Here is an 11,626-nt window from a genome sequence, read left to right as displayed (position 1 = left end):
GTTTAAAAAAATTTTAAAAATGTATTCTGAACTATTGTAAATAGAGGGAAATATTTTGGAATGGTTTCCAAAAGAATGCTCTAATGATTTGTTTTCAAATTAAAGATAAATGTATTGTTGAAAGAATTGCATTTGCAAACTGGTCCTGATAATTACCTTTATAGCCAGTGCATAATTATTTTAAGGCAGTACTTTAACAGGAGCCTTGCGAAAAGGCACAATAATAATAATAATAATAATAATAATAAATATAACGTGGACTTATTACAGCACTTATTCAAACTACTTTTTGGTACATACACAGTATGGTTGGTTTTTCAATGCTGGTGAAAACACATTTTACATTCATAGTGGACACCTATTGTTATTGGAGGTGGAAACATCAGATTGTTTAGCAAGAATTTTCGCCCATGCAATCTCCATTTGTTCTAATATACCGTGGACTATATTATATCGTCATCGTATCCTAATGTTAAATTATGATGAGAAAACGAAAATAAGTTTTCGAGTTTACATTTTTCTTTAGTTTGAAAAAATATTTCATGATATAACTGTTGTGAGATAGACCAACCAGGTACCTGTGCATCATGCTGTAGATACCTTTGATAAATCAGGACATCTAGAACAGGGCTACAGCGTTTCTTCAATTCTCTAGCGATTATTGCCCACCCACCCACCCCATCCCACCCCACCCCCATAAATCACGATGCAGTTGCGCTAACTCTAGAAATTAACAGATATTCCGAGACTATTCTCAGCATCAACAATATAGATATTCCGAGACTATTTTCGACATCAACAAACTAAATCCAGTAATATTCCACGGTGTTTTATCTTCATACTAAATGATGTAGTGTGAGACTCGCGATATTACTCTAACACTAGACACGCATTCAAGAACAGACTTGCTTGCGAAAAAATTTATATTTTCTAAATCAAGACGATTTTATTAGCAATTCCAGTTCTCGATTTTAAAGCCATGCCTATCTGTTCAAGATTTATCGCCTTTGTTTATGCTCCTGAAAAGTTCATTTAGATCAGATTTGTGTGAATTCCTTTGATACTGGAGTGTGGGTTTGACCCGAAATTAGCAACTTTTCATTGGAATTTCAGAATTTACATTTATTCTTAAACTGGGTATCTACATTGACAAATGTTTGTCTTTGCGTCCAGGTATAATCTAGATCTTATTGTAATAAATGTAGGGCATTTGCTACTTGTATTTCCGTTTCCATTTATAGTTTTAGTAGATTTAGGTGAGTATCGGCTAATTATGGGGAGACGGTGTTAGAAAGATATTTCTCAACCCGGTAAATTAACCTATTTCTAGGAGCAATATCACAATGAACAGCAATCACGAGAATTTAATACAGCATGTATTAATTCCGTAAAAATGACTCTTCCGAATGTCAAAACATGTGTTGTTCTCTGTAAAGATCTTGGTATGCGGGTATAGTATTTTGAGGTAGAAATAATTCTTCCTGTTATTTATTTGGGTCGTATTTGTATAGCCTGGCGTGAGGACAAACGTGAATTTAGAAGTTCGTGATATTTGGTCATTAGGTGATTGGATAAAAACTACTGTAGTATTTGCTAAATTTGTCTTGAGGTCCTTGGAAAGAGGGGAAAAGATGGACTATAAAATGTAGCTCATGCGGGTGTTTAATGCAATTTGTAGCGTGTAACACCATATACTCAGTCAATTATTGCTTGCCATAGGCAATCGGTTTAACACTCGCCATTTTATTCTCAGCTGATCAAAAAATGTAATAATATCACATCACATCGCATCAAAACCACAAATGAGTAAAGAAGTTCGACATCGTTCATTCTTACGGAACCATCAATACATGAAATGCTCTAGTTTAAAACAGAAACTTTAGTATCAGATGTAAATCGTCTCTATATGATACGTAAATAGTTGAGAGTTCAGAATAATTTTCAATAAAGTAGCAAATATCTTTGATAATTTCGAAATTATTTCATGATTTGCATTAAAATATTCAAACATGTATCGCATTAAGAATATGCTCTTTGCGGAGGAATGTAAATTTCAACTAATATTCCAGTAAACCGTTTAACTGGACTTGGCAGAACGCCAAATCTTTATTGATAATTTTCCATACAAACATATTTATCACATGAACTGAATTTATATGCAAAGCTTAAAGAATTGTATGCATGCCGTGAGAAATGGAAATGACTTTTATCACTAACTGCTAGACTAAGAGTGTCAAAAAGTATCATAGTCATGACTAAATGGAAATGACTGTTATCACTGACTGGTAGACTAAGAGTGTCAAAAAGTATCATAGTCATGACTAAATGGAAATGACTGTTATCACTGACTGGTAGACTAAGAGTGTCAAAAAGTATCATAGTCATGACTAAATGGAAATGACTGTTATCACTGACTGGTAGACTAAGAGTGTCAAAAAGTATCATAGTCATGACTAAATGTATCGTGTCAATGATGGATGTACAAAATTCCACAAATGAGAACAAGAAGGAAATAGAATAAAAAATCACAAATAGTTATGGTAGGGGTGGCCAAAATGTTGGATACCGATAGATTCATTCACACACTGTTGCCTGTGCAGAATTTTCAATACAGAGAATGGTGAAATTTTGGAACATATCTCCCATTAAAATGACTAAAAAGATGCGAGGCTATTTTGTAAGGGAAATTAACCACCACAAAGAATTAGTAACTTAAATATATAAACATGGTTCACAAAGAGATAATAGAAGCATGGAACGTTATCAATTACCCAAAAATATATCACTAATTAATGTGAAAACATTCTGGTACAGCCACACAATTAAACACAGAAGATTAATTTTAGTATACTGAGATTGGATAGATAAAATAAAATGCATAGGGATATATATTCCTTCACAGAAAATACATTATTAAATTTCAGTGAAATGTGTAGCCATTACACAATAAATACATTATTAAATTTCAGTGAAATGTGTAGTCATTACACAATAAATACATTAAATATCACATGCTAGTATCTTCTATTCCAAAATAGTGGTTAACTTCTCTGGAAAACGGGACGGGACAAAACGCTATGCAAAGTGCGTAGAAACATTTGATAGACAAGTTCATGAAAGGTAATAATGCATATAAACTTCTCTGCAAATATGACAGAACTACTAACATCTGATAGTTCCTTCATGTTTCATTAATCACGGATATTCTGCTAAAATATTTAAAAAAGTGATTATTTTTCGATGGATCTCCGAAGTTGGTTGTTTTGCCAGATGCTCATGAAAACCGATTATATTTTTCAGCTGCACCGTCCCTCAAAAAGTTTCAGTCAAGACAACGAAATGGATCAGCGTCTTAACGATGAAAACTTTAAATTGCATCTGAATATTTCAAATTCTCTATCGTTTATTTTTACACAAAAAAAACAAAGTTCAATCATGTTTTTATGTTACAACTGTTTAACGAATACTTGGGATGGGTGCTTGTGATACTAACTTTTTTTCTTTCCAACTTATTTTTCAACAACCCCTCTGTATTTGGCCAACGTTGATAACAACCCCAACCCCGCAAACAAACATAAAACAATCCACGTATATTATTATGTTGCCAGACAATATTCCATCATTAGGAGGGAAAACATTCTTTAAATGTGTTATCTCTCAGCTATTTCTGTTTCCTGGCCCTTTTTCACCAAGTAAATCAAAGCTGGCAGAAACTTTCTCTCCTGACTGAGCATTGATGGCTTCAAGCATCAGTTCCGATTCTCCATATGTAATGCTGACGATCACCTTGCGGTTGATTCCACCGGATATGTCCGGCATGTCCACCTTTACCTTTCCAAGTAGTCGACAAGAAATATCTGAGGTGTAAACAGGATTTTTTTCCTCTGAAACAAATACCGGAATAGTCATAACTGTCATTGTTGCCCTCACTGCCTCCAATTCGCACTTCGATGTCTCTTCAATAGACACGGTCTGTCCCATTTCTGCATGTTTCACAAAGACTTTGCAGAAAGGCTGGCCATCAATTATGACTTTCTTGTCTTCAGGATCATATCCCTCTATGAAATAACGCATGGCCTCGGTTCCATATGTACATTTACAAACACGGGCTGTAACAATACTAGGATCATGTCCATACAATACGGCTCCCTTAAGGACACAAAGTCCAGCATCATCGTGAGATACTATTCCTTTGCCTGGAAATGTTTGTCGAATCGTCTCACAGACCAATGGCGATTCAGCGAATCCACCGACCAAAAAGAATGTGTCAATATCAATAATCTTAAGGAGCTTCTTTAGATGTTTAACAATGCTTTTCAGAGAATCGTCAAAGAAGGACTGAACAAGTTTGGGATCTAGTCTTAACTTGTCCCTCTTTATCTCTACCTTACCTTGGAACCCGCCTTCTATAGCTCTAACATTATTCAGATCCTTATGAGTTACTTCCTTGAAAATGTCTCTAACTGCCGACGGAAGCTTGATCAAGATTCTGTTATCGGAGCCAAGTTCTATATAACGCTTCTTTTTCTCAAAATCTCTCTCAATTTCTAGCCTGTCTGACATGTGCTCTGAACAGAATGTATCCCACACCTCCTGGCTAAGGAGTTTTCCCATGAAGGCCATGAAATTGTCGTTTACCTTCGATCCACCCCAAGGTCCTCCAGTCGCTACATGCAGCTCCTTCAACTTTCTTCCTTCGACTACCTGCCGCACAGTGACATCAACAGTTCCACCTACAAATATTAGTAATGATGAGTGTAGTTGTGTCTTTCGATCACGAAATTTCTGCATTTATAAATGGTTTTGATACAATGCTTTTTAATAGAATATAATATGCTGCTTTTGCGAATGGAGAAGATAAAAATGCTGCATGATAACTGTTAAAATTGGATGCCGTAACCAGAAAGGCCTGTTTTGATATCAACAAAGAGCAAATTAAAAATGCTCTGATATGTACAATAATAAATGTTCTTGTATAATTTCACCTTATATTTCTAAGCTTCATCATGTAGGGATTGCAAAGTCCACTCTAATGTGTATTTATAACTTTCTAGCAGAGAAATCCAAGGTGAACATTTGCTTAGATAAGAGGTACTGAAACGCGATTCGAGTTTGTTTGCTAATCGAGTCAATGAATATCTAATACTGCGTTCTATGCATGTTCGAGGTTGTGCGCGCAGTAAACGGTTAGTATCGAGATTGGTGCATGGATGTGAGCCCTTGCGTCCCGTAACTGTGAACTTGTTTTCCAGACTAAGAGAGGAAAACTTAAAACGTCGATATTTTTTAAAATATGTTTCATTCTTCAATCACACGCTTCAGTAGGTAGGTGACACTGTTCAATAGGACAAATGTAATTATTAAATTTTCATAAGCAAAGCTATATTGACTTTTGTGTAGAACAATATCTTTTGAAAAAGGTTTAGATCTGTAAAGATTTTTAGGACATTTCTGCTCCCTGACAATAATTTTTTAAAAAATGTTTGGATCAGCAAGACATTACAGCTCAGTGTCAATAAGTTTCTATAAAACTTTAACGTTTAGACATTACAGATGTCTGCCAATATCACTAGAAAAAATTTAGATCTGAATGGCATCACAGCTCCCGGTAGATACGTTTTGAAACAAGTACAGAGTTGTAAAACATAACAGCCTGACAATGCGTACTATTTCTTACAACTGAAGCGTCATGAACAAAACCAGAAGTCTTAGAATAGTGCAGAGAAAACAGTCGGATGTGACAATGCTTAAGACACGATCTTCAACGACGAAATTTTAAACAGTTCCCTATTCTCAAACAGTATTCTAATCTTAAACAGTGCCCCATTCTAATAAAGTACATTATTCTCCAACAATGCCCCATTCTTCAACAGTACATCATTTTTCAACAGTGCCCCATTTTTAAACAGTTTCCCATTCTTATACGACTTTTCAACAGTTCCCCATTCATTCTGCAACAGGACCCCATTCTTAATCACTGTGCCATTCCTAAACAGTACATCATTTTTAGACAGTACCCCATTCCTAAACAGCACATCATTTTTAGACAGTACCCCATTCCTCAACAGTACATCATTTTTAGACAGTACCCCATTCCTCAACAGTACATCATTTTTAGACAGTACCCCATTCCTCAACAGTACATCATTTTTAGACAGTACCCCATTCCTCAACAGTACATCATTTTTAGACAGTACCCCATTCCTCAACAGTACATCATTTTTAGACAGTACCCCATTCCTAAACAGTACATCATTTTTAAACAGTACCCCCTTCTTAAACTGTATATCATTCTTAAACAGTGCCCAGTTCTTAAACAATACATTATCCCTTGGTTGCCGCTTCATTTTAGTCTCATATAGCACACCTTCTTAAAAAGTACATGGTTTTTCAACAGTGCCCCATTTTTAAACAGTATATCATTCTTCAACGGCACTTAATTCTTAAACAGTACCACAGTCTTAAACAGTACATTATACGTCAACAGTGCCCCATTCTTAAAGAAAGCATCATTCTTTAACAGTGTTACATTCTTAAACAGTGTTATATTATTTAACAGTGTTACGTTCTTAAACAGTGTTACGTTCTTAAACAGTACATCATTATTCAACAGCCCCAATTATCACGATATGTTGCACCTTTATATAGCGTTAGGACTGGTCGGCCTGGTGTCAGGATAATGTTACTGGGTGGGACATCACGCTGCATGTCTGCGACATGATGCCAAAGTGCTCGACATCACTAAAAACTGCCACATTGCATACATCGTATCGATATGACTGAACAATTGTTAAAGCTACGCTAAAAATCCAAATCACACACACACACGCACACGCACACACACGCACACACACACACACACATTCACCTTTATATACATACATATTAATCTAATATTATTACCAATGAAAACTCGAAAACCGTCATCGATTTCGAACACGCAAGACTTCAAATGTCGTAAAAGACTTAGGTCTGTTTTAGAATCCTACAGGGATTGCAGAAAAAAAACAAATGTTGATCACCTATCCTAAGGAAGTTTTTAATATCACACATATCACAAAAGGAAGCCAATATGTAAATTATATGCCTCGTAGCATTTCCTCAGATACATTATCCCTTGTTTGCTGCTTCATTTTAGTCTCATATAGCACACCTCCTAAAGTTCAACTCTCTCTCTCTCTCTCTCTCTCTCTCTCTCTCTCACTTTACCACCCATATCCACCACCATGAACTTGCTTCCCTCACGAAGGGCCGTGAGCTCCGAACTCTGGGTGTTTTCTTCGCGATTGACGATCAATTCCTTGCAGTAAATGCTGGCTGATTCAGGTTCTAAAGCCAGTCTCAAGACGTTGTGTGTTATTCCTGCCTGAAAGACAGTTATTACATAATTTCGCCATGTATTCATAATTTTGTACCTTTTTATGGACTACCATCAATCGAAAATAAAGCATCCGATTAGTCTCATAAATGGACAGTAACAATCAGCTACAATCAGTTAGAGTATCAAGGATTTAATCAGGACTTTGCCTCTAAGCAGTAGGGCAAAGTCACTGAATTTATACTTTTGTATGCGGATAAATGAACACAACCTAATGACAGACCATAACATTGGTAATCTCAGTATGCTTAACACATATGAAACGTAAATGGTAATATCATAAATACATCGATACGAACTAAGATACATTTAAATATGAACATTCGTGAGCTAAGACGTTTTGCTTTTAAACAATAATCTGTTGGATAAAACAATGTCTTGAAGCAACTGCACACTATCAGGAATAGAAATAATTATCTCAGCACCATTCCGCTTCCCCATTGCTTACATCAGCGGCGGCTTCTCTCATGAATTGTTTAGCAGCATCATTCCATATGGCGGGAACAGTAAGGATCCATCTGATCTCGTTTTCTGTTATCGGTATACCTCGGTCCTTTAAGTCCTTCTCAGCCGTCTCCTTCAGGTAACGTATTGAGTGCGTGAATACAACGCTAGCACGCACATGTTTCCCTTGGTGGTCCTCAATGTCTTCGTTCCGACTTAGATTCTGTAGAGACAGAGTAAAGTATTGTGACTTTGTTGACCAGGTACTGAAGAATACTGGAGAAACTTAACGATATCAAGTGATGACAAATATAGAAGAGACTAATTTTTTTCTGAAAGATAGAATAGGCCTGACAAAGGAAACAAAAAGATATTTCGTGATCATATCACGCCTTATATTCTATGTATTTTAGATATTCACGTTAACAATTAATATCTATAGCACATAATATTTCCAGTATGCACTAACAGTCAAATGTTTGGGGGAAAAATTGGGCAAACAACGGTGTGCCTCGGATGAAAACATCCCAGTATGCACTACACTGTCATTTTTTAAATATAAAAAGGGTATGACTAGGATAAAACATCATGATAAGATTTGATCAATACGTTTCAGATTTAACATTATCCTAAGCTGTTTGTTGCTGGTGAATACATATGTGTTATTGCCGAGTGATATGCTAACGACAGTGGGTAGTATATTTGCTTAAATTAAGAACCTCAAAATGGGTAGAAATGTTTAAAACAAGATCCTGAAAAAGGACTATAAGACCTTTAAACGTGGAATTAACTCTTGTACATTATGATTCGGGGCAGCCGATTAATAGTTAATTTGTTAAAATAAGTGTAGCTGAATAAACGAAAGCGTGAGCAAGAACTGTATACACATTATATTTTCAATACTCACAGCGTTGTCATGTAATGCCATTTTGAAGTGGTGGAAATAGTAGTAGCCGTTATGAGCATTGTCGTCAGCCAACTCTGCATACTCGTTTTCAGCATCAAATCCAAATGCCACGAATCTCTGCTGGGAGTCCAGAAGCAGAACTGTTGGTGTCTTCACATGCCCATCAGGCTTCCAGTGCTTGGTAAAAATCTTCATTCGGTCCTGCTCGTACTCGGCTTTAAACGAAAAAGCGTAGCCGGAGTACGTAGTTCCGAAATCGATGCTCACTACAAGCAATTTATTGGACGTGTGAATGTCGGCAACTGCCATTTTGTTTGTTTTAGAGTTTCCTTATATCTTGTTAGACCTGGAGATGGACAAAACAGTAATGAATTTCTTAAAGTAACCAAAACTTAAAAATATACATGAAGAATAAATGAAACAATAAATGAATACCATTATCTCAGGACAAATTTCACCCATTACGAAACTTTAAGCTAGACCAAGCCTAAATCAGTTTAAATATTGAAATTACTTTTCTTTACAAGACTTCGCTTAATGTTTACATATTAGTGAAATGCTAGGAGTAAATAGAGCTTTGTTTTATATCGCATGCTTGTCTTGAACATACAGTTTCGTCAAGAGTACAATACATGATGATCCGAATGCTAACCCAGGACATACTGCCCGTTCGTGCTCATGCAGTTGGACAAGTGCCGAATTTCTCCAACATCTCATAAAGTGAGCGAGTTTTCTATTGAAATAATTTTATGTACTTCTTCCTACGTCATACGTTATTTAGAGACGAACATAGGAGATGCTAGCTCGGTTGGGAAGAGTGTATAATGATGATATTTAGCTCACCACCACCCGTCCACACAGTCCTCTATTGCCTTGCCGATAAACTTAATATCATTTGTATCGCTGCCCTGTGTTATAGCGTGTCTATTGAGAGATTTGTCTGGGTACCTCCCAGTGTATGTGGATCTTCCAGTTTGCATTTTCTGATCCAGAAAGTGCGTGGAAGCAAGTAGATAAGAAGTATGTGATATGAAACCCCTGGTAGGGCCTAGAGGCCAAAACACCCTGAAGCCCCTGGTAGAGCCTAGAGGCCAAAACACCCTGAAGTCCCTGGTAGGAGCTAGAGGCCAAAACACCCTGAAGTCCCTGGTAGGAGCTAGAGGCCAAAACACCCTGAAGTCCCTGGTAGGGCCTAGAGGCCAAAACACCCTGAAGTCCCTGGTAGGAGCTAGAGGCCAAAACACCCTGAAGTCCCTGGTAGGAGCTAGAGGCCAAAACACCCTGAAGTCCCTGGTAGGAGCTAGAGGCCAAAACACCCTGAAACCCCTGGTAGGGCCTAGAGGCCAAAACACCCTGAAGTCCCTGGTAGGAGCTAGAGGCCAAAACACCCTGAAGCCCCTTTTAGAGCCTAGAGGCCAAAACACCCTGAAGTCCCTGGTAGGAGCTAGAGGCCAAAACACCCTGAAGTCCCTGGTAGGGCCTAGAGGCCAAAACACCCTGAAGCCCCTGGTAGGGCCTAGAGGCCAAAACACCCTTAAACAAAACCTACTATAGGAAACGATTCGATCATTTTATGCCAGAAATGTGGGCGTTGGGTGTGGGACTGTTCCGTCTCCATCATGGATCCTCGCCTGGTTTTGCTTGTAAAACTTTTAATTGATATGCATCACCATACACTGTCTTGCTTTACGTCCCAACATATTTATAGCTACACATTTGGGACAAATTTCATACAAAGACTTGAATTAACAGTTACTGCAGAATTCATATTTCACCGTGTACATACAACATACATTAGAGTGTGTTAAGTGCTAAAGAAATGAAAAGAGAAAAATGAATGAAAAGGCAGAATGAAGTAGATTATTCTAAAGAATAAAATTAACAATTCTTACAATCAACACTAGATATGGATCGAGGCACATGACCTAAATATATATATATATATATATATATATATATATATATATATATATATATATATATATATATATATATATATATATATATATATTTATTTATATAGGTAGTAATCAAGGTTTATACAACAAAACAACAGACGTAACAATTTATGTACCTACCGTTACACTTTATTGTTGATGAGTTGTCGGATCATTACGGTCCAAAGATTAATAGCGTAGACTAAATAAAGTGCTAATAATCAAAAACTGTTATGCGCGTATCCAAGTCGCTGTTTCTAATGCATGTATTTACTGTGAAACGAGGCCACTCTCAAAAGTATGTGTATTTTACATCCTTGTTGAAAGATATTCGTAATAACTGGAAAGACAGGTTTGTGCAAGTATTACCTGAGGCCACCTGGGGTAAGTAAATGGCACTTGGTGTACAAGGAGATATTAGCAATATGCATTCGTTTTTAAATTGGACACACCTGGTACAAGACAAATTTTAAGATTAGTGCCTAGGTTTAACATGAGTATCACACTCAGGGGTACATGGGGAATATACATTAGTTCTTAACATGACATTTCCCTTTGTACCTATAACTTTCTTTTGGTTTTGAGTACATAAGCAACGCTAATGGATAAGGGGGAATGTAACGTCAAGATATATGGCGACTGTGGAAAACGTAATGCTAAATTGTTGATAGGTTTGAACTGGGATATATGGCGGCTGTGGGAAATGTAATGCTAAATTGTAAATAGGTTTGAACTGGGATGTATGGAGGTTGTGGGAAACATAATGCTAAATTTGGATAAGTTTGAACTGGGATATATGGCGGCTGTGGGAAATGTAATGCTAAATTGTAGATAGGTTTGAAATGGGATATATGGCGGCTGTGGGAAACGTAATACTAAATCGTGGATAAGTTTGAACTGGGATATATGGCGGCTGTGGGAAACGTAATGCTAAATTGTGGATAAGTTCGAACTGGGATA

General features: G+C 36.8%; 1 protein-coding gene across 1 annotated transcript; it reads right to left on the bottom strand.

Annotated features, from left to right (window-relative positions):
* Positions 1-1,644: 1,644 nt before the first annotated feature.
* On the bottom strand, positions 1,645-10,988 carry LOC149800211 (heat shock 70 kDa protein 12A-like). The gene is made up of 5 exons (XM_089959785.1): positions 10,808-10,988; positions 8,730-9,075; positions 7,827-8,045; positions 7,210-7,366; positions 1,645-4,733 (listed from the first exon to the last, which is right to left on the bottom strand). The coding sequence occupies exons 2-5, from the start codon at positions 9,036-9,038 to the stop codon at positions 3,658-3,660; spliced, it is 1,761 nt and encodes a 586-aa protein (XP_089815911.1). The 5' UTR covers positions 9,039-9,075; positions 10,808-10,988; the 3' UTR covers positions 1,645-3,657.
* Between the last annotated feature and the right edge of the window lie 638 nt (positions 10,989-11,626).

Source organism: Sinohyriopsis cumingii, chromosome 5, assembly GCF_028554795.1.
Source record: "Sinohyriopsis cumingii isolate HCF-2022 chromosome 5, ASM2855479v2, whole genome shotgun sequence".
In the NCBI taxonomy this organism is placed as follows: domain Eukaryota; kingdom Metazoa; phylum Mollusca; class Bivalvia; order Unionida; family Unionidae; genus Sinohyriopsis; species Sinohyriopsis cumingii.
The sequence above is the reverse complement of the archived record's forward strand: the minus strand, read 5'-3'. Positions and strand labels throughout refer to the sequence as shown.